At 34.6% G+C, this 25,162-nt stretch overlaps 1 protein-coding gene across 1 annotated transcript in view; it reads right to left on the bottom strand.

Moving 5' to 3' along the window:
- Nucleotides 1–25,162, bottom strand: part of BRIP1 (BRCA1 interacting helicase 1) — a 182,789-nt gene that overhangs the window by 118,492 nt on the left and 39,135 nt on the right. Inside the window, exons 7-9 of the mRNA XM_059149018.1 lie at nucleotides 7,610–7,900; nucleotides 5,083–5,304; nucleotides 1,201–1,400 (exon numbers count right to left, since the gene is read on the bottom strand). Coding sequence (XP_059005001.1) covers nucleotides 1,201–1,400; nucleotides 5,083–5,304; nucleotides 7,610–7,900 — 713 coding nt within the window. The remainder of the gene's footprint in view (nucleotides 1–1,200; nucleotides 1,401–5,082; nucleotides 5,305–7,609; nucleotides 7,901–25,162) is intronic.

The raw sequence follows: 25,162 nt of genomic DNA, 5'->3' as shown, positions 1-25,162 counted from the left end.
CACTGGATGGGCACCAAAGTGGCTCAGTCATTAAGTGTCTGCCTTCAGCTCAGGTCATAATCCAGGGTCCTGGGATTGAGCCCCACATCAGGCTCCCTGCAAACTCATCAAGCTGTATATACATTAAATATTTACAGCTTTGTGTATGTCAATCATACTTCAATAAAATGGCTTTAAAAATAACATTTTTATGCTTAAAATAAAGATGACAATGGGGTGTCTGGGTGGCTAAGTCAGTTGCATCAGACTCTTGATTTTGGCTTAGGTCATAATCTCAGGATTGTGAGATTATATATGCTCAGCAGGGAGTCTGCTAGAGATTTTCTCTCTCTCCCCATCCTTCTGCTCTTCCCCTCACCTATAAACACACTCTCTCTAAAATAAATATTACAGAAAAAAATGGAGAAGACAAAAAAATGAAAGTACAATATGCCATCATTGGGTAAAAAGGAGGAATAGGGAAAAATATCTATATTGGCTCATATATGCATGAAATTTGCTTGTAAATACACACCGAATGATACACTTGTTCAGGAAGAGAGGAACTAAGAAGATGGGGTGGAAAGGAGTTTTTACAACATAAATTTGTATACCTTTTATGTTCAAACATGTGACTATATAACATTCAAAAAATTTTTAAGAAAATGGAAAGAACAGAAAAATACTGTAGTAAGTGGAATAGGTCGTAGGATCAAGATCTAAGATAAAGAGATTCTAGATCAACAACCTAATGTCTAATAAAATGGAATTCAATGTAAACTTTATTAAAACTATTACTAAATCTAGTAAAGTATTGAGATCTTGGTTAACTGAAACTCATCAAACCAGAGTCCTACTCAAACTGAAAGATAAAGCAATAAATTAAAGCTATAATCCAAAACTTTTAAATATGTTACTTAAAATTCCCTTCAGTTTATGTTTAGTCCAATGTCCTATATACATCATACATGGGGCTGTTAAATTATTCTCTTAAATTAGAAATAAGATTCACAATTATCAATTTAAAAATTGAATGTTTATTGTATTCTTTGAACAAGAGAGAAGTTTGGACTGGCCTATTTCTAAAAGTTTAACAGACAAGGAATAATCCATTTCCCAAGTTGCCTGATCAAAATTTACTAATTAAAATATTGTGGCATAATAAAGCATGTTTTTAATACAAAGGCAGCAAAAATGACACTGTTAAGAAAATGTTCTTACTTAATTAGGCTATAGCACACAGCTCGTAGGGGTTCATGGTCTTTCTTCCTTATATTATTGTTGACCATACTATCTAGTTCATCTCTAGCAAACCGAAGCTGAACTTCTGTTACACTGTAACTTGCTGATTCCCGAGCACACTCTTCAATGTTATGAGCTTCATCTAAAATGACAATCTGTTCTTTGAGATTGATATCCATCTGTAAGACAAAAAAAATTTCCTGTAAAACATTCAGGAAAATGGACTTAACAGCAGTAGGCAAGATATTTTCATTTAAAATTTCATACTACAGGCAAAATGGCAAGGCTAATTATATAAGTAACTGATTCTAGGTCTTAAAACTTTTAAAACACTAAAGCTAACAAACATCAGCTCAACATTACAGTTTCTCATTTTTCACTCTCAAAATATTTTGCAAACCTATCAACCAAAATACCTTTTAAGTGAGTCTGGCTGGATTAAGGTATAGCTGGCCACATCAAAGTGTATAAAAATCACACTATACAATCTCCAGCATAATGTTAAATGGGGGCAAACAAGGTGACATGATCATCTACCTAAAAATCCAAGATGATAATCTGAAAAATTATTAAAAATTAATAAGATAAATGTATTCAGGGGCGCCTGGGTGGCTCAGTGGGTTAAGGCCTCTGCCTTTGGCTCAGGTCATGATTCCAGGGTTCTGGGATCAAGCCCCGCATCGGGCTCTCTGCTCAGCGGGGAGCCTGCTTCCTCCTCTTTCTCTGCCCACCTCTCTGTCTACTTGTGATCGCTGTCTGTCAAATAAATAAAATCTTTAAAAAAAAAAAAAAAAGATAAATGTATTCAAAATAAATGTTCAGAAATCAACAACAAAAAAATGGGGGTGCAAACAAAAAAACTTTAAAACTAAAATAATTATACAGGATTCAAAAGACTCTCAAAATAAAATACAGCATGTATCTATTTCATTTATGTTGTTCCTACATCCCTTCATTTTGAGAATTATTCTTCCCCAGCTACATGTGACGTGGATAGAACTGTTAATCAAGGGACATCACCACTCTCACAACACAGACTCAGAACCCAGGTTTGTCAATTAAATAAAGTATTCCATCCCTCTACAGTCACAGGTTCAAGAATGGAAATGAGTTTCAATGTAGGCCAATCAGAGAAATCTGGGTAGTAAATTTAAGATCATGGTCTTTTTTTCCAGGTTAGGTAGCTGCTTGAGGTTATCTTTGTTCCCATTGGAAAGAAACAGCCTGAAAATAAAGACTTCACAATGAAATTCGTCAAGTATTTTTTTCTTTAAGCTCTATTGAAGCTGGGTTTCTGTCATTTGCAATTGAAAGAGTCCTGGCTTATATGAAGAAATGTTACAAAGTAATTGCCAGTGAGTTATTCTGAGGAAAAAATACATAGAGTTGACAATGACTGAAAAAGAACCATGGAAGAATAAGAAATATATTGGGGTTCAAAAGATGAGTTAAGGGGTGCCTGGGTGGCTTAGCTGGTTAAGTGTCCAACTCTTCATTTCAGCTAAGGTCATGAACCCAGGCTTGTGAGATCAAGCCCCACATCAGGCTCCCGACTGGGCATGGAGCCTGCTTAAGATTCTCTCTTCCTCTCCTACTGTCCTCCACCCCTCTCTCCCATAAATAAGTAAATAAATAAATAGTGAGTAGAATTTGGATTTGGATAGCAAAGGAAGTCAGGCATTTCAATACAGGCATCATCAAAAGCAGAGATAGAGTTAGGAACAAGGTATCCTCAGGGGACTATGAGGTAATTTTTGAAGGGTCCAAGTTGGGAGTTTGTAGTGGATGGCAGATTCAAGCCAGACTATTGAGGATCATGAGAGAAAGCTTAAGAGAAAAGGACTTGAATCAATAGATGAATGGATAAAGATGTGGGGTGTGTGTGTGTGTGTGTGTGTGTGTGTGTAAAATGGAATACTACTCAGCCATCAAAAAGAATGAAATCTTGCCATCTGCAATGACACGATGGAACTAGAGGGTATTATGCTAAGCAAAATAAGTCAATCAGAGAAAGACAATTATCATATGATCTCATTCATACATGGAATTTAAGAGACCAAACAGAGGATCATGTGGGAAGGGAGGGAAAAATAAAACAAGATGAAGGGAGACAAACCGTAAGAGACTCTTTAGTCATGGGAAACAAACTGAGGGTTGCTGGAGGGCAGGGAATTGGGGGGATGGGATAACTGGTTGATGGACCTTAAGGACAGCACATGATGTAACAAGCACTGGGTATTACATAAGACTGATGAATCAATGAAACCTACCTCTGAAACTAATAATACACTATAGGTTTATTAATTGAAATCAATTTTTTAAAAATTTTTAAAAATTAAGTAAAATAAGAGATATGGACTTTAACTCATGAGCCAAGAGTGCAATATATTTTCAAGCAGAAGAACGATGTAATGAATGTAATATTAGGAAGACTGACCTGGCATTGATATGTATAGTGGCTCAAATGAAAGGGGACTAGCCAAGAGGAAACCAAATAAGAGGACAGCAGGAATATTAAACACAATAATGCCAATTAAGTTTAAATAGAAAGCTAATGAGAGCTGTGCAGTCAGATCTAGAGAGAAGAATAACAGGTGAATATATGAAATTATTCTTTTTTTTTTTTTTTAAAGAAAGCTTCATGCCCAGTGGGGAACCCAAAGTGGGGCCCAAACTCAAGACCTGAGCGGAGATCAAGAGTCAGATGCCTAGGGTACCTGGGTGGTTCAGTGGGTTAAACCTTCAGCTCAGGTCATGATCCCAGGGTCCTGGGATAGAGCCCTGCATTGGGATCTCTGCTCAGCAGGGAGCCTGCTTCCCTTCCTCTCTCTCTGCTACTTGTGATCTCTGTCTGTCAGATAAATAAATAAAATCTTTAAAAGAAAACAAAAAAGAGTCAGATGCCTAACAGAATGAGCCACCCAGGCTTCCCCAAAGTAATTCACTTTTTCTCTTATGCTACAACAACTGGATAGTTCTAAGAAGAACCGTGCAAATAAACACAGATACGATATCCAAACTTCATTTCTTAAAATCTCACAAAGCATAATTTGCATAGTATACATATTCTCCCCACAAAGTTCTTCAAACTATAGATTTTTCAGATGAATGTTTTAAAATAATTCTGACCATTCATAAATAGAAGGAATGATACTTATTACTGGGTCTCAACTAGAAGTAATTTTGTCCCCAGGTTATATTTGGCAACGTCTGGAGACATTTTTTATTGTGACAGCTGTTAAGGGTGCTACCAGTGTCTAGTGGATAAAACCAGATGCTGCTTAGCATCCTACAGTGCACAAGATAAATGACCACAACAAAACACTGTCAAGCCCAAAATGTCATTATTATAGGCTAAAAAACCCCATCAGAATCCCATTCTGTGGGGCACCTGGGTGGCTCAGTTGGTTAAAGTAGCTGCCTTTGGCTCAGGTCATGATCCTAGGGTCCTGGGCTTGAGCCCCGCTTCAGGCTCCCTGCTCAACAGAGAGCCTGCTTCTCCCTCTCCCTCCATCTGCCACTCTGCCTACTTATTCTCTCTCTCTCTCTGTCAAATAAATAAACAAAATATTAAAAAAAAAAAAAAGAATCCCACTCAGTACTAGCTCTTTAAAAGTATAAATTACTAGATCTTCAAAAGTATTAATTACTTTAGACATTAAAATGTTAAGATCTAAAATTCAGTTTTTAATACATTTCAGTATATGTTTTCAGTACTCTAATCTGCTTATACATTTACATAAATTAAATATAAAGCAAAAAAAAAATAAAGTAAAAAGTAAAACATCTAAAAGCTTTCACATTGATCATTCATATTCCAATACATAGGAGAAAAGTTCTAATTTTCACACAGTTACTCACACTTTCCCTTATTTGTGCATCTAGAAGATAGTTGTAAGGACAAAATATTATGTGAGCATCTTCTATTAGTTCTCGTGCTGTGTAATACGGACATGCCTTTAGTTTTTTCCCCAAGCTGACAAGTTCTTCTATATCCCAGGCTTTGCACATCCCTTGAAGAGTTTGTAATGTGTTTTGATCACTAATTTTATGTACACCATGATAAAAATAGCAGGATTTGCCCTAAAAATAAACAGGCATTACTGAAATGTGAATCAATGCTGGAACAAAAGAATAAAACAAGTTTATCTCAGTTTTTTCAGAACATCATTAAAACCACAAATATTTTACAGGAGAGAAATTATACTGTATCCATAATCACAACCATTTTAAAGAAACTCTATTAGTTGACTCAGACAGAGCTCCAGATCAGTATAGCTCTAGATACCCCAAATTAACCTGAAAAAGTTTTTAATTATGCTTGTTTTGCCTTTGCTTTGATTATAAAGTGATATTAGGCAAAAATATTTCTTGAAAGATACAAAAGAACAATGGTATCACTGGTTGCTTTCAAAGATGATACTTAAGTGACTTGAGGACAGCAGTGAGAGAGATTTTTCTCTATAAACAATTCTGTATATTTTCAGTTTGAGCCATGAGACTGTATTACTTAATCAAATATAAGTAAGTAAAAAAAAGGAAGAAAGGAGAAAGGGAGAGAGGAATGTCTTAGGGGAAACTATAAAGAGTGTTCACTATAAAATATCTAGAAGATACAAAGGAGTACAAAAATTCTACTAAATTATCTATAATTCTATAACAGAAAGAATGTACTAGTAACATTTTGATGTATTTCATTTATTCTTCTTCTATACATATGTACATATGGACACATCTATAAAATGTGACCCAACATTAAAATAATGAGAGCCTGATTATTAACCATTAAATCTCATCTTCACAAAAAACATATTTTTCCATACCTAAAATAATTTTGTAGAATTATTTCTGGTGCTAGTTAATTATTTTTTCTTAATTGAAACAAAAATTAACTTTCAGCAAATAAATGCATTGCTTTTCCCGTACAGGAGCACTTTCGTAAAAGAAACAGTGAACAAAAACACATGTGCCTTTGGATCAAGCCAAAAAATCAGAAAGTTTACACTTTAAGGGCACTTAGAACGACACTCCTGTGAAGAATGATAGCAAAACCAGAATGGCTCATCCATTTTAGCAGTGTAACACAATCCTGAGGGGAGACTGTCAATTGAAGTGTTATCACACTTCAAACTCCTTTTTACCCAAACTGCCAGTTATCTATTTATCATTTCACTTTGGTAATTCAGCCATAGTAAACACAGACACCTACAGTGACTTTGTAATTGGCCATCATTACAATACCAAATTACCCGAAGGACTTGAGAACAAGAAAAAGAGTGTTCGTGTTTGGCTATGAGCTAAGCATTCTGAGGCAGAATTAGGTCCAGACAAATAACTAAAAGCAGGTATCTTCAAGTATTTATAACCAAGGAGAAAGAAATGCATAATACAAAATAACTTATTCACATTACATGGGTACAAAGTGATATACCAATTAAATGAAACTCTAGGGGCTATGGCTCATGGTCTTTTGAGACCATGAGAACCAACTCTAGAACCAACTCTGTTCGACAAAATACTAGTGAAAGAACTTTCAAAATATATTAATTTGTCACTGATCATTTCATAGACTATCAATTTATTATTCATGAATAAATTCTGAGTGTATTCCAGACTTGTAGCCAGTTTCAGACTAAACAAGTTATTAAACTGTACAGACTACCAAACTAATACCATCAAAAAAATTGTGTATTTACTAAGAAAGACTTCTCAATTTCTACCTTGACCAAATTCATATTCAAGATTTCCCTGGAATACTTTAAAACCACCAATGACATATCTTTAAAGTTAATAATTTCATATAACTTTTTTTGAAAGAGAAGTTTATACTAATCAAAATTACAAGATAGGATAATAATTATATTTCTCATTTAACTAAAAAGCTTTTAAAAATTTACTCAGAAAGAGACCCTAAATAAACTATCTTTTAATTAAGTTTTAAAATATATAAAATATATTAATTAGATCAAATTTGACTAACTTATTTAAATACTTTATCTCCTCCTATGACATCATCCATATCTGACTATTTTTGGTAGTGGGATTTCAATGAGGTAAGAAGGTATCTGACTAAAATGGGAATTAATTTCAAGGAATTAAATATCCCAAAGCTTTCAAACCAAAACCTGTCATTTTAAACTTACGATTTTCTTTTTTTTATTATGTTATATTAGTCACTATACAGTACGTCATCAGTTTTTGATGTAGAAAGATTTTATGGTAAAGTTACTTTTCAAAAAATAGCAATACTAGCAATTAATTTGATTTCTGTATTTCTGACTATCACAGGAAATACACATTTAAAACAGAAAATGAATGTGTAGAAAATTGAGCAAATTGAATCTTTTCAGCCTTATTTTTTTCTCTAAAACAAAATAACTTTACTCACATTTTTTCCATCCAGCAATTCCATGCACTTTTCATTTCTGTTGAAGTTACCTATTACTTCAGGATGGACACAAGTATGATCCCTGCTGGAGAGAATAGTCATTGGGACCCCTGAGTACGCGGTCCTCCGGAGTTCTCTAGTAATCTGAGCTATCTGTTTGTGTGTGCGTGTCCCAAAATATATTTTGGGTATCTTGGATTTCCCCCCATGATCCTTCTTAGTGGCATTTGAGGAATCTTGACTGCTTCCTTGTTTAGTAGAACAACAACACCTGGAACAGTGACCAGGGGTCTGTAACAAAGGAAAGAAAAAACAATTTATGTCTGGCATGCCACAAAAAATGTTATTAAACCTCTCACAAAATCAGAACCTATAAGTAATAAAACACAACTACCTAAGAGAAATGTCAAGATATTACATCATCTAAAACTTGCCATTAAAGAAAAAAAAATACAAATTCCATTTCAAATTGGTTTTCTTGCACTCTTCAAAGTTATAAACAATGTTTCCACATTTGCATGGCTTTCTAACATATCATTCCGACACTCAAATTCTAAATGTTCTAAGAGGTTTTAATTCTAATTATAAAAATAAGATACAATGGAGGACAATTTTCATTTTTGCTTAGGCTTCAAGTAAACTCGTAATACTACAGTTTAGAGTTGATAATGTTATTTTTGTTCACAGCATAGCCCATTCAAATATTCTGTACCAACATTTTAAAGAGCATTTTAAATATAGCTTGCAAAAAATAGAAATATCAAGTCAAATCTAAAATATCATTAAATATAAGAAAAATATTATCTACCATAGGGATGCAAATGGATGCAAATTATTAATATGTATTAATAAAGGCAGGTTGTTTGTCTGGAACAAGTACATCTGAAATTTGATTACCTGTCATGGAATTCAAATCCATCAGTATAATTTTTCATGACAGCTTTTTCTGAACAATTTTACTCATAATTCAGTTCCATAATTAAAATAATTAGATAAATGTCTCCTTAAACACAACATATGGAACAGCAGGAACATAGTCTGTAATTTACCTGATTTTCCTCTTCTGTTTCCCAACTCAAAAATAAAATAAAAAATCTAATGCTATACATTAGAACCATGAGTTCTTAAGACTATTCTATTTAATGCTATCCATTAGAACCATGAGTTCTTAATAACTACTCTCTCCTCAATCTCAATTACTATACAAATGAGACAAAATGCAGTCTCATTTAAGAGAAATACTGTGAAATAGTTACTGAAGGGGTCACTGATGGGGAAAAAAAGCTAAATAGCACAGTAGCTTAAGAGAATTTGTTCAACTGAACAAATACACCATTTAACTGAAGACTTTTTTTTTAATTATAATCAGTAAGAGTAGCCTTCATAAACAAATGCTAAGTCATAGCATGTTACACCACAACACTGGGGATCAAGCTGTCTTTTAGCCTCAACTCGGTGGAAAAGCAAGTTCAAATTACTCCCAGTCTCGCTCAACCTTGTCCGCCATTAAATATTACAATACATGATAGAATGGATGTAAATGTGACCCTTCTGGAGCTGTCACTCACTGGGATAAAAGGTTCACTGATGTGCCAAATAAACAGTCAGTCAAAGCAGATAAAGTTACAGTCATGCTGGAATTGTTACATTCCCCTCTCAAGTTGCCAGTAGCAGCAGATTTCATTACAGAGTGCTGCCACATTAAATAGCCAGTTCCAAATATCCTGCCTTCTATATTGAATAATTACTTATTCACTGAAAGGATAAAAAGAAGAGTTATGAATGGAGCTCTTGTCAACAGCGAGGCAGGAAACAGCTGACATGTGGTTTATGTTACATATGTTGCAATATTTAACAATTTATGGTCATACAGAAAATGGAATGCAAATTATATCATGATATTTCTGACTCAATTTTTTTGGCCTTTGCAATGATCACATTAATTAATTAACCTAGTAAATGAGGTAAAATAACTCTAGGTAGCAGAATTAGTTTACTTTTCAATACCTTTAATCTTTTCACTCAATTATACTATTTCTCTTCCCTATGATATGATAAATTAAATACTGAATATTAAGTTGAATATTGGAATGCTATATACTATATGGATATATCATATCCAAGCATAAAAGTAATCTAATAAAGTGGTCTTCTCTCAAGGCTTCAAAAACCTCCCTTTTGATGAAACACTTTGAACATCAATTCCACTTAAAGCTTTACCATCTAAACCTTTCACTTTAATTCCACTTTTTTCTAACCAAAAGTCCAAACAATATTGAAATAAACAAAATGAGTCAACCACCTATGACAAATAATGTAATATATAACCTACAGACCCTCATACATATATATCTCCTATATAACTTTTTTCAAATAAAAAGGGATGCTATTATACAGTTTTATAATGCTGTTTTATATTAAAACTTTTTTTTTTTTTACTTTTTAAAAGGGATGAATTTGGCATTAGTAATTTTAAAAAAGGATCTCCCTATCTTAAAATGTTATGATAGTAGCTATAACTAACAAAAATAAAAGATCGAGAACTAATTTCAGAAAACTTTTCCCATTATAGCAGCTTTATTTAGGTACTTTAAATCTGGTTTTCATTCCATAACTGATAAAACTATAAGCTATGGTTAATTCTATATCAAACATGTTTTTGTTCATTATGTCTTACAGTGGTCTGAAGCAATTATATCTTCTAAGAACATGGTTTTCTAGTGGTTGTTTAGGCAAGTATTGTAGAAGATGGAAATTAAGAAAGAACGTTGATTCTTTTTCCTTTGCAATATTAAAAAATTATTTCTTCAGGTGCGATTGTCTACTGAAGTTCTATTTAAAGGATTTGGTACAATCACTTAATATAGAAAAAAACTGAATGTGGCAAGAGAAGAGAGGCTTCAAAAAGACATTTGGAATTATTTGCACCAAAATCACTTATTTTCAGGGGCGCCTGGACAGCTCAGTGGGTTAAAGTCTCTGCCTTCGGCTCTGGTCATGATCCCAGGGTCCTGGAGTCGAGCCCTGCATCAGGATCTCTCTCTCTGCCTGCCTCTCTGCCTACTTGTGATCTCTGTCTGTCAAGTTAATAAATGAAATCTTTAAAAAACAAAACAAAAAAAATCACTTATTTTCAATTCTGAAAGAAAACTAGAGAAAGAATACTGAAAACAGCCAAGACAGAAGTCCTAATATCCTCCAATCCAATTAATAGGCTAACACTTAATGGACTCTCTAAAACACTTTGACCTAGCCGTCTTTAAACAATAAATGAACAAAATTAAATAATTTTGTACCTTTAATTAAGTATTTCTCCTGCTAACAAGCTATTAGGTTTATCTTTCAAAGATATATTTTCCTTTTGCTTTTGACCTTTGATTTTATAGAGATTGCATGAGGAAGAGGAGAATAAATTAAAAAGTATTCATTTTCATCCGACATATCTGAATGTCAAGAAAGATAAAACATATAGGCTCCCTAAAACCTATAATCTATAATCTAAAATCTATAACCTATAATCTAAAACCTATAAGACCTGAAAGTGGCAGAGCAGTACTTTAAGAGATGGCTTCTTCTCCTATAGTTAGAAACTGTCTAGAGTCCTTTTACTTCAACAAAAGACAAGAAAACCCAACCCAAATAACACCAAAATTCCATTATTACTTAAGGAGTAAAAAAAAAAAACAAATAAACAAACAAAACTACAGGGGCACATGGCTGGCTCAATCAGTGGAGCAAGTGACTCTTGATCTCAGGGTCATGAGTTCAAGCCCCACGTTGGGCATGGAGCCTACATACACCTATGAAGAAATGCAAGAGATGCATGTGGGTGTGACAGCTATATTTTTTCCACATGTAGGAGTCAATTGTTTAAAAATACATTTCAGGGGCACCTGGGTGGCTCAGCAGGTTAAAGCCTCTGCCTTCGGCTCAGGTCATGATCCCAGGGTTCTGGGATCGAGCCCTGCATCAGGCTCTCTGCTCAGCAGGGACCCTACTTCCTCCTCTCTCTCTGCCTGCTTCTCTTCCTACTTGTGATCTCCGTCTGTCAAATAAATAAATAAAATCTTTTAAAAAAATACATTTCAGGGCGCCTGGGTGGCTCAGTGGGTTGAGCCGTTGCCTTCGGCTCGGGTCATGATCTCGGGGTCCCGGGATCGAGTCCCACATCGGGCTCTCTGCTCAGCGGGGAGCCTGCTTCCTCCTCTCTCTCTCTCTGCCTCTCTGCCTACTTGTGATCTCTGTCTGTCAAATAAATAAATAAAATCTTAAAAAAAAAATACATTTCAAATCTATGATAGTCAAAACTGTTCTTAGAGGGTCAGTAATCATGGATTTCAGAAAATTTCCTTCATGTCTAACAATTTCTATTCTCTCTCTTGTCCTACAATATAGAAATATATATCTAATTTTTTTTTAAGATATTATTTATTTATTTGACAGAGAGAAATCACAAGTAGATGGAGAGGCAGGAAGAGAGAGAGAGAGGGAAGCAGGCTCTCTGCTCAGCAGAGAGCCCGATGCGGGACTCGATCCCAGGACTCTGAGATCATGACCTGAGCCGAAGGCAGCGGCTTAACCCACTGAGCCACCCAGGCGCCCCTATATCTAATTTTTTTTTAAAGAATGAAGAAAGATGATAAGATTTGATCTTGAAAGACCAAATTCTGAGTCCTTGTCACTTTCACAAAGCTGTAAGTTCAAGTAAGAAGATATAATTTCAAGGTCTTAAGTTTCATAAATTTCCCCAACCTTTCCCCACAAAAACAACATAGAAACTTCTATGCCGGGACGCCTGGGTGGCTCAGTTGGTTGGGCAGCTGCCTTCGGCTCAGGTCATGATCCCAGCGTCCTGGGATCGAGTCCCACATCGGGCTCCTTGCTCCGCAGGGAGCCTGCTTCTCCCTCTGACTCTGCCTTCCACTCTGTCTGCCTGTGCTCGCTCTCGCTCACTCTCTCTGACAAATAAATAAAATCTTAAAAAAAAAAAAAACCAAAAAAAAAAACACTTCTATGCCTAGGGGCACCTAGATGGCTCAGTTAGTTAAGCATCTGCCTTCAGTTCAGATCATGATCCTGAAGTCTGGGAATTGAGCCCTGCATTGGGCTCCCTGCTCAGCAGGGAGTCTGCTTCTCCCTCTGTCCCTCACCCCGCTTGTACTCTCTCTTAAATAAATAAAACCATTAAAAAATATATTAAGAGGGTCACCTGGGTGGCTCAGTGGGTTAAAGCCTCTGCCTTCGGCTCAGGTCACAACCTCAGGGTCCTGGGAGCGAGTCCCGAATCAGGCTCTTTGCTCAGCAGGGAGCCTGCCTCCCCCTCTCTCCCTGCGTGCCTCTGCCTACTTGTAATCTCTGTCTGTCAAATAAATAAATAAAATCTTTAAAATATATATATAGAGAGAGAAATAACTATGGTTGGGCACGTGGGTAGCTAAGTCGGTTAAAGCCTCTGCCTTCGGCTTAGGTCATGAGCCCAGAGTCCTGGGATCAAGTCCTGCATCGGGCTCTCTGCCCACCTCTCTGCCTACTTGTGATCTCTGTTAAATAAATAAACAAACTTTAAAAAAAAAAAAACTATAGTTAAATAGTTGAAAAATAAAAATGAGCACAGTGACTAAATACATTTTAGAAATGGAAAATAATAAAAGAAAGCTATGAACTATTGTATTTTCAGAGAAGTTATTTTGCTAATTCAAAAATAAGGTAACCTTCTAAAAGAAGGCTATGAATTAGATTTTAAGCACAGACATAAAAGGGTATATTGATGCAAAAAATAAGTATATAAAAGAGAGGAAAAAAGACTAAAAAGTTTTGTAGGAAATAAAGGGAAAACTAGGTCCATAAAATAATTACATACTTTTCTGAAACTTTCCATATCTGTATTGTCTTTCAACCACACTGTAAATTCCTTGAGGACATAAACTATGTCTTATATTTCTTTATATAACTCATTCATTAAACATGGTATTTTGCATATGACTATAACTTAAAATTTTTTAATTGATGGACCGTGACTTATGTCACCAAGCCAAGTACTGTACATATACAACACTGTTGTTATCCAATAAATGCATAATTGATGTCCTAATTTGAAGTTCTTCACATATCAAAAAGTTACTTCAAAATAAAAACGTTAGCTTGTAAAGGAAAAAGTACAGGGCAACCTGTTATTTTCAAGGCCAAAAAGAAAAATCATCTTGTTATGCTAATATTTGGGCCACTTTATAGTTGTACGCAACAAATACATATCCTGATATATTCATTATTGATAATAATAAACATTTATTAAGGCTGTCCCTGTGCTAAACACGTTATATGTTCTATCTCATTCATTCAAGAAATATTAGAATTCCTGATATATCAAGCCAACTAGAAGATAATGACAGGGGTTACCTCATCTCACTGACAATGCTTCATTCTTTAATTGTTCTACAAAGCACAGGTTTTCGAGCTTATCACTACCAGTTTCAATCATGAATTACAGAATTGTTTAAAGTTAGTACTCAATTGCATTATTTACCAAATGCAATTATAAAATATTCCTAAGGGTAAGGCATAAAATTCAGATTAAAAAAAAACCATTTTAATTTATTAGTTGACTTTAAGTCAAATATTTTCTAACAGGATTTACATTATGTTCCTCAAGGAGGGGGGGGCGGGAAACACCTCTCAATTAAGAGACTCCTTAAAGCATACATCAACAAACTTTTTCTGTAAAGGGCCAAAGAGTAAATATTTTGTGTTTTGTAGTAAAGAAGGTCTCTGACTCTGTACAGGAAAATATCTTTATGATCCCAATGTGGGAAAGGATTTCTTAAACAATACGCCAAAAACACAATGACTGAAGACACAATCTCATTAGGGTGTAAAATTTCTATTTAAAACTGCACTTCCCTTTATTAAAAAAAGAAAAGAAAAGAAAAGAAAAAGGCAGCACAGACTAAGAAAGAGTATCTGCTCTGCATATAACCAAGGTCCAGTATCTGTAACATATGAAAAATTCCAAAAATTCATTTTAAAAGACAAATCCAAAAGATGATCAAGAACAAAAGAATCACAGAAGACAAAAGGTGAAAGGTCAATAAACATCAGAAAAGATATATAGTTTAATGTTAACCTCATTACTAATTAGGAAAATGCAAATTAAAACCGTAATTCGATTCCATTTCCCATCCATCAGATAGGGTGTTCGAGAAGATTTGAAGCAACTCTCACACACTGCTGACCCAAATATAAAGTAGCACATCCACTTTGTAGAGCAAACTGGTGATCTAGTGAATCAAAGATACATAGGCACTCTGACCCAGCATGACATTGTTAAGTATAAATAGTAGAGAAACTCTTGCACATTAAACAGATACAATAGCGATATTCTTTGCAGCATTGTTTAAATAGTGAGGAAAACAAGCTAAGTGTATCAAAAAAAGAATGGATAAATAAATTGTGGGGTTTTTTAAACAATAGAATATTATCTGTAATGAAGATGTAATGAAAAAAAGTTTTTATTTTAAAAAACATGTATCAAAGTAGATAAACATCAAAAAAAACAAGGTTGAGCAGACCGAGTATAACTTAAATTTTTTTCTGCCCCTAAAATTCCAAACAAACTGATGATAGGAATGAAACTATAAAACTTTACGTACAGAATTAGGAACCCTCACTGTAGTAAATAATCTACTAAGAGCTAAGAATTGTAATGGACAATATACCTGAAAAATGCTAAATATTCAAAAGAAATCGAGCACAGCAAATACAGTCCCTTCTGGTTCTTCCTCAGCTGCTTATTAACACAGAATAGTTTTCATCTTAATACCTCTTGACCAAAATATTTCAACCTCATTTATTAAGAAATAAGTTTTTAATTTAGGATCCATGAACTGTTACAGAAGAGAGGGTTTGAGATCACCCAGAAACTACAAACACAATTTTGTGTGCATTTCTAGAAAGTCAGTCCAAACTTTCCTCAGGTATTCAAGAAGACTGTGACTTACTGGGTGAGGGCTTTCTTCCAGAATGTACATCTGATTTCATAATGAAAATCAAATGGAAACAGCATTTTCATTACAACCAACTTGGCCAGACACATTTATTTGGTAAAGGAATAAACAAGCTGATAGTCCAAAGAAGGCAATTTTACAAAGGTTCCTCCAATGCTTGTAAATTCATTTATCTTTTATGTTTGTTAATTACCTAATTTTAACATAATTCTAAAACACCCAGTTTATTGCCACTGCTTATTTCTAACTCTATTTCACAGATTTAAAAAAAAAAAAAACTAAAAGAGTTCCTCAAGTTGTTATAAAATACATAATAAATTTATGGAAAAGTTGGAACTCATGAACTTACACATCAAAACAAAGCCTTAGTAAGTTCATTTTCATCTACCATTTAACTTGGCAAAAAACCAAAATATTACCCTTTTTAATTTCAGAATGCCATGCACACAAAAAGCTAGTGGTAAAAAGCCAATGAAGGTAGAATTATACTATGATCTTTGAGACATAAAAAAGAGGGTTTATTGTTAATCTTTATCAACCAATTGCTGTTGTCCAAGCCATCTAAACAGGTACTGAATGCCTGTTGTGCAAAATCTCACATAAGCACACACTCTAGTTAGATAGCAAAAGTGACATAGCTATACCTTCTCAACTATTCTTTTTAAAAAATTCAAACAGTAGTACTCTACTGCCAGTTTCATGATTAAACTGCACAAAGCAGCTGTTTATCCACTCACAGCAACCAGCAGGTGAACCTGATTCAATATTTATCACAGGCTTTCACAGATCACTGCTAACCAAGCAAACGTTTTAATTAAGCTGGAACTTGCTTCAAAGAGCTCATTCAAGATGTCAATCAGCAGGTAAGGGATCAGATACAGTGTCAGGTGAGAGTGTGTAATATAAATCCACAACTTTCTTCATCCCATCGCTGTAAATTAGCCTGCTCTAAAGTTCAGACTCTGATTGTAACAGACTGCCAGTCTCCTGGAATGTGTAACTGAAGTCACTCAAATTCTATTGTGAAGGTTGTAAGCAATATGTTAAACTGCAATGGGCTAGCACATTAAGACAGATCCTTTTCACGGTTGTTTTTTGATACCGTAAGTGTTTGTTACCCTACTCTCCACTTACTGTTTACTTTCTTGCCTGGTGTAAATGGGAATTCCTTAACACAGTTGCCCCAGTTTCTGAAAAGCTTATGTTTCAGTAGAATTAATCAAAAAAAGATCCAAAGTGGTATAATTTTTTACCTAAATTTATAACAATTATAGTCTATTAAAGTTCTTATTTTAAGAATAATCTCATGATAAAAAAAATGACCAAACTGCCATAAAGCAAAAATTCTCTTGGTTTAACAGCCCTTTACACAGGAGTGCCTATAGCAACAAGTCTCAAAGTATAGTAAGTCACGTGGGCCAGCTTCAGGAGACATACCTGGTGTTTATAACAAATAAAGAAAAGAAAACAAAGAATCAAAGATGATGAGGGGAAAAGGAAAAGCTCTTTCTTAAAGAATACCAGCTAAAAATTGTATGTAAACAGAATGAAAGAGTTTCTAAAATCACCATCTTGTAACTCCTATGTAATAATTGATTCCTGAAAGCTACCCAAATGGATGGTAAAATCACTGAGCAAAAAGTTGTTGGGGAACAAGATAGTCACACTGCCTCCAAATATCACCCCACAGATTACTTATTAACTGCAAAAGAAAAACGTGCCTTTATCATGGAGACCTGGTAATCACCAGTCTAACTAAATGGTCAAATGGTCAGTGGTCAGACAAACTGGGATCAATGTATCTCTTTTTTCTTTTTAATTTTTTTTAAAGATTTTATTTATTTATTTGGGAGAGAGATCACAAGTAGGCAGAGAGACAGGCAGAGAGAGTGAGAGGGAAGCAGGCTCCCTGCAGAGCAGAGAGCCCGATGCGGGACTCAATCCCAGGACCCTGGGATGACGACCTGAGCCAAAGGCTGACACATAACTGACTGAGCCACCCAGGTGTCCCTACAAATTCCTTTTATAAAACAAGTACATTGATCCTAAAGCAAATCTGGATATACTTTTTCTAACCAAAAATATGAAGAGATCAAGACCATTCACATATGAATATTGTAACAATGAATTCTAAATGTTAATAGGAAATAGGATTCTTCTACATGTGTGCACACACACACAACCAAAAAGCCAAGAACAAAAGGATAATTCAGTATTAGGATCTTTTAATGTAGTTACCATATTAAAAAATAAAATGTGAAAAATCATATTCATATCCATAGTTTAATATTCATTCTTGATGAAAAATCTGAGTAAAATAGGAACAAAATGATTCTTCTCAACCATGACAAAAAAATTATATGTAAAATTAATATATTAGTCAACTATATAATCTACATATAAATATATAACTTGTATAATTTAATATATTTATAGATTTACAGATATGACATATATAATTTTCAAAAGCCACTGTCATGCTTTATGAAGAAAACCTAGAAGCATTCCCATTAATATTTCAAAGAAGACAATGATTACCATTATTTCCCAATGTGCCTAGGACAATCTCAGTTTATATCTGTTGCTTCAACTTAATTCTTAATAATGCCCCCCATTACCTTCATTCTCAAAAGTGTCCTATTCTGGACAATAAGTATGATTCTTCTATCTTACTATTATTACATTTAAATTGGAAATATTATATAAAATTGCAAAGAAGATAAAATAGTCACTATTTACAGAAAATATGATTATATACTTGGAAAACTAGAGAAAATTAATTGGAAGTATTAAAATAAAAGAATTCATTAATGTGGCTTGGTAAAAAAAAAATGTAAATGTAAATGTAGTTTAGTAAAAAGAAAGAGAGAAATCAGTAATCTTATAAAACCATATCAAATTAGAAAATGTAACTGAAGAACAAAATCCCCATTATATATAAATAAAAGACAAATTCCCCAGGAATCAACTTAAAAATATACTGAAGTGTTACCAGGATTTACTAATTAGATGGAGTGAATCCCTTTACAACCTATACATATATCAAATCATCATGATTTATACTTTAAGTATCTTAGAATTTTACTTATCAATTATACTTCATTAAACCTGAAAAAAAAAGTTAAGAGAACTTTAAACAGTATTGAAGAAAATTAGGAAAAAAAAAAACAAAAAAAAACCAAAGAAAACGGAAGCAGAATGTTGTCTTAAATAGTAAGACATCATAAAGAATTCAACTCTCTTCCAAATAATCTATAAAATACGTCAAGAATTTATTTTTTTAGCTAGTCTAATTCTAAAATATATATGTAAAAATAAACACTAAACAAATAAATAGGTAATAAGGAGGAACTAGACACATAAAATATTAATGAGTACAATAATTGAAACTGTATATTGATGGAAAAGAAAATAGAAAGTCCAGAAGTAGAACCAGATACATTAAGGAATCTAGAATATCATAAAGTCATAAAAATTGCATCTCAAATTAGTAGGGACAAGAACTATCAGTAATTGATGTTGGAATAATGGGGTAGTAATCCAAGGGGGGAAAAAAAGGTTACATATTCATATCTCATTACTACTCACCAGAATAAATTTCAGATTTAAATATAACAACTTAAAAATGCTTAAATCACCTGAGTAAGAAAGTATGACCAAAACCCAGAGGCCATAAAAGACTGACAAATTCAAATACATAAAATAAAAATTTCCCGCATGATAAAAATCATTATAAAAAGTCAAAAGAGGGGCACCTGGGTGGCTCAGTGGGTTAAAGCCTCTGCCTTCGGCTCGGATCATGATCCCAGGGTCCTGGGATCGAGCCCCGCATTGGGCTCCCTGCTCAGCAGGGAGCCTACCTCCTCCGCTCTCTCTGCCTGCCTCTCTGCCTACTTGTAATCTCTGTCAAATAAATAAATAAAAAACTTTAAAAAATAAATAAATAAATAAAAAGTCAAAAGATGGGGTGCCTGGGTGGCGCAGTCGTTAAGCATCTGCCTTCAGAATAGGTCATGATCCCAGGACCCCGCATCGGGCTCCCTGCTCTGTGGAAAGTCTGCTTCTTCCTCTCCCACTCCCCCGCTTACATTCCCTCTCTCACTGTGTCTCTCTCTGTCAAATAAGTAAAGTCTTTTTAAAAAGATCAAAAGACAATAACAAACTAGGAAAGAAAAAAAAGAAATTTTTGCAATTCACAACATAAAGGTCTAATTTAATACTGAAGAACCCTGTAAAGTAGTAAGAAAAAGACGAAAAACCTAAGTGACAAAAGGAATAACCAGATATTTGAAAAGATATTCAACCTTACTCATAACTTATTTGCAAGAGTGGTAACATGTATTCTTGTGTGTTATGTATATTAAGTGCAACTTACCTTTATAATATATATATACATAAATACTTTTAGAATGCTAAAATATTATATATATGTACATATACATATATATATATATATGTATCCATGAAAGAAATAACTGATAAACTGGACTAGAAGAAATATTTGCAAAAGATACATCTGATAAAAAACTATTATCCAGGGCACCTGGGTGGCTCAGTGGGTTAAGCCTCTGCCTTCGGCTCAGGTCATGGTCTCAGGGTCCTGGGATCGAGCCCCGCATCCGGCTCTCTGCTCAGCAGGGAGCCTGCTTCCCCCACTCTCTCTGCCTGCCCCTCTGTTTACTTGTGATTTCTGTCAAATAAATAAATAAAATCTTAAAAAAAAAATCAAACTATTATCCAAAATACACAAAGAACTCTTAAAACTTAAGAAGAAAAAAGCAAACAACCCAATTAAAAATGAGGTTTTTTAGCCTTTTTTTTTGTTGTTGTTAAAGATTTTATTTATTTATTTGACAGACAGAGATCACAAGTAGGCAGAGAGGTAGGCAGAGAGAGAGAGAGGGAAGCAGGCCCCCCGCCAAGCAGAGATCCAGATGCAGGACTCGATCCCAGGACCCTGGGATCATGACCCGAGCTGAAGGCAGAGGCTTTAACCCACTGAGCCACCCAGGTGCCCCAGTCTTTTATTTTTTTTTTTAAGATTTTATTTCTTTATTTGTGAGAGACACAGCATGAGCAGTGGAACAAGGCAATGGGGGAGGAGAAGCAGACTCCCCATTGAGCAGGGAGCTTGATGAGGGGCTAAATCCAAATGCCAGGACCCTGAGATCATAACCTGAGATGGAAGACAGATGCTTAACCAGCTGAGACACCCAGGCATCCCTAACCTAGACCTCATTAGACACTTCACCAAAGAAAATATACAATGGAAAATAAGCATATGAAGAGATGCTTGATATCATATATCAGGGAAATGCAAATTAAAATGAGATACCACTACACACATAATTAGAATGGCCAAATCCAGAACACTGACAACACCAAATGCTGATAAGAACATGGAGCGACATGTCCTCTCATTTATTGTCAGTGAAATACAAAACGGTATAGCCATAATGGAAGACAATTTGGAAATTTCTTACAAAACTAAACATACTCTTACTGTAAGATTCAGCCATCATACTCCCTGGTAATTACCTGAAGGAGCTGAACACATGTCCACACAAAAACCTGCAGAAAGATCTTTATAGCCACTTTATTCATACAAAACTTGGGAGCAACCAACCCTTCAGCAAGTGAACAAATAAGCAGACTGTGGGACATCCAGACAATGGAGTATTTATTCAGCATTCCAAGAAATGAGCTATCAAGCCAGGAAAAAACAGAGAAACCTTAAAAGCATTATTACTAAGAAGATGCCAAACCAAGGGCTACATTCATTTGACTCCCAACTATACATAACATTCTGGGAAAGGTAAAACTATGGAGATAGGAAAAAGATCGGGGTTGCAGGAGTTTTCAGAGAAGATAGGAAATGATGAATAGGTGGAGCACAAAAGATTGTTAAGGTAGTAAAAATGCTCAGTATGAACTCTTAATGATGCATAAATGTTATACATTTCTCCAAACCCATTGTATATACAACACTAAGAGTGAATTGTAATATAGACTATGGACTTTCGGTGATTAGGATGTGCTGATGTAGTTTCATTAATTGTGATAAATGTACCATTCCGTTGAGGGATGTTGATAATGGGGTGGCTATGCATGTAGGTAGGGGTAGGGAATATATGGGAAATCTCTGTACTTTCTCTTCAATTTTGCTGTGATCTTTAAATTGCCCTACAAAAATAAAATCTCAATAAAAATACTAAAATTCTAAAAATATAACTGAGATGCCTGGGTGACACAGTCTGTTAAACATTCACCTCCTGGTTTTAGCTCAGGTTATGATCTCAGAGTTGTGAGATCGAGCCCTCTGTAAGGCTCTGTGTTCAACTTGGAGTCTGCCTGAGATTCTCCCTCTCCCTTTGCCTCTCCTGCTTGTGTTCTCTCTCTCTCAAATTAATAAATAAATATTTTAAAAATATAACAGATGATTTGAAAAAAGTAATAAAATACTGTGTGGAAGGGGTTATGGAGAGGGTGGTTGGATTATGGACATTGGGGATGCTATGTGATATGGTGAGTGCTATGAAGTGTGTAAGCCTGATGATTCACAGACCTGTACACCTGGGGCAAATAATACATTGTATGTTAATAAAAATAATTAATTAAAAAATACTGTGTGTATCCAGTAAAATATAGAACAAAAGTTGCACAAAAGATGAGGGTGGAAATGAAAGTATAGTGGTAGAAGGTTTTTACACATTATATGTGAAGTAAAAATTTTAAAGTACAGTGACAAATTTGAGCTATAAATTATAAACCTGAGAGTAACCCCAAAAGAGATATAGTCAAGAAAGCAAAGACAGAACCCTAAAACATGTCCAATTAATCAAAAAGAGAGCAGAAAGAAAGAGAAGAAAAAAAACAGATGGGGCAAATAGAAAACATACAGCAACCATAGTGATAATTACATTAAATGTAAATCATGTAAACATTCCAATTAAAAGACAAAGGTTGTCAAATTGGGAAAAAAAAAAAAAAAGGAAGATTCAACTATGCAAAAGAAGTCCATTTATGTATTTACATATCCTTTAAATGTAAAGACATATGGGTTAAAAGTAAAAGGATGAAAAAATACTATGCAAACACTAAGCATCAAAAGCTAGAGTGCTTATATTAATAATAAACAAAGTAGATTTTAGAACAGATTTTCCTAATGACAGATGGGTTAAATCATCAGGAAGACATAATCTTAAATGTGTATACTCCTAATAACAAAACTTAAAATCTAAGAAGTAAAAATTGACAGAATTGAAAGCAGCCCAAATCCATGATTATAAGGCCTTCAGCACTTTTCTCTAATTTATAAATAGACTAAAAAAAAAAAAAATCAGTAATACAAAAGACATAAACAACATAATCACCAAACTGACCTGCCATTTATAGATGACTATATGGAATAAATGAGCAGTAGTCTATAAATGAATACATATTCTCACCAAGAACTCAGAGCATTTACCAACAGATGATTGAAACTGTAAGAACTGCAATCACATAGAATATGTTCTCTAACCCCACAAAACTAAACTAGAAGTCAGTAAGAGAAAAATATCTATGGAAAAAACACCTACTTAGTAGGTTTATTTAGAATTGTAAATAAATCTTGGGTCAGAGAAGAAATCACAAAAAAATTAGGAAAAAAAAGTAACCTAACATCAAAATCTGTGTGATACAGATAAAGTAGTGCTTACAGGGAAATGTATAACTTTCAATTGCTGTTGGAGAATGGGGGGAAAAAAGGTCCAAACTCAATTATCTAAGCTTAAACCTGAAGAAATTAGAAAAAAAGCAAATTAAATCCAAAGTGAAACAAAGGAAATAAAGATAAAAGCAGAAATCAACCGAGTAGAAAACAGAAAAACTTTACAGAAAATGGAAAAGACAAAGTTGTTTTTTAGAGATAATAAAACTTATAAACCTCTGCCTACATTGATCATAAGAGAAACAAATTATGAATATCAGAAAGGAAGAGACATTACTACAGATCCTGCAAACATTTTTTAAAAGAGAATATTTTGAGCATTATGCCAATAAATTCAAAAACTTGAATGGACAAATTTCTTGAGAAATACTAATTACCAATTCAAAAAGCAAGAGAAAGTCTGAATAACCCCATATTTATTATAAGAATTAAATGTGTAGGGGCACCTGGGTGGTTCAATCAGCTAAGTGTCTGACTCTTGATTTCAGCTGAGGTCATGATCTCAGGGGCATGAGATCTAGCCCTGCATGGGGCGGCGCCACACTTAGTGTGGAGCCTGCTTAGGATTCTCTCCCCTTCTTCCTCTGCCCCTTCTCCCACCCCCAACTCCTCTTCCCTCTCTGCTCTCTAAAATAAATTTTTTAAAAAATTAAAAGAAAGATTTAAACATGTAAGTGAAACCCTTTCCAAAAATAAGATGCAAGGTCCAGAAGACCTCACTGGTAGAGTCTATCAAAAATTTAAGGAAGAAGTAATACCAGTAATTCCCAGCTCATTTTATAAGGCTAACATTACCTTGATATCAAAACCAAAGCCATTATAAAAAATAAAATTACAGACTAATATCCAACTTGCATGCACAAAAAGCCTTGGCAAATCTAGCAAATCAAATCCAGCAATATATAAAAAGGGTCTTATACAATGACCAAGTCAGTTTTACCCCCAAGAATGTGAGTTTGAGTCCACAACCAAAACCCAATCACTGTAATTCACCATATAAACAGGATATAGGAAGAAAATCTTACGATCCTACCAAGAGATGCAATAAAATTTAAAAGAGAAAATTCAATATCCACTCCTTATAAAAACTTTCAGCAACCTAGGAATTAAAAAAAAAAAAATTTCTTGGGGCACCTGGGTGGCTCAGTGGGTTAAGCCTCTGCCTTCAGCTCAGGTCATGATCTCAGGGTCCTGGGATCGAGCCCCGCATCGGGCACTCCACTCAGCGGGAAGCCTGCTTCCCTCTCTCTCTCTCTGCCTGCTTGTGATCTCTCTCTCTCTGTTAAATGAATAAATAAAATATTTTTTAAAAAAATTCTTAATCTGATAAAAGACATATACAAAAGACTGATAACAGGGGCGCCTGGGTGGCTCAGTGGGTTAAAGCCTCTACCTTCAGCTCAGGTCATGATCCCGGGGTCCTGGGATCGAGCTCCGCATCAGGCTCTCTGCTCCGCAGGGAGCCTGCTTCCTCCTCTCTGCCTCTCTGTCTGCCTCACTGCCTAGTTGTGATTACTCTCTCTCAAATAAAATACTTTAATAAAAAAAAAAGACTGATAACAAATGTCATATTTAATGGTGAAAGAGTGAATGAATGCTTTCCCCCCAAGATATGAAGGCTTCCTCCTCTCTCTCTGCCTGCCTCTCCATCTACTTGTGATTTCTCTGTCAAATAAATAAATAAAATCTTTAAAAAAAAAAAAAAAGTAAAATGTTTACTAGAGAATGTAAATGTACAATTCTGTGTATTTACAAAGTCCCACAAAATTCCCAACATCAACTAGAACCAAAAAGTCATTTAGCAAAGTTGCAGTTTACATGGTCAATACACAAAAAAGAATT

Source organism: Mustela lutreola, chromosome 15 (genome assembly GCF_030435805.1).
Source record: "Mustela lutreola isolate mMusLut2 chromosome 15, mMusLut2.pri, whole genome shotgun sequence".
Taxonomy (NCBI): domain Eukaryota; kingdom Metazoa; phylum Chordata; class Mammalia; order Carnivora; family Mustelidae; genus Mustela; species Mustela lutreola.
The sequence above is the reverse complement of the archived record's forward strand: the minus strand, read 5'-3'. Positions and strand labels throughout refer to the sequence as shown.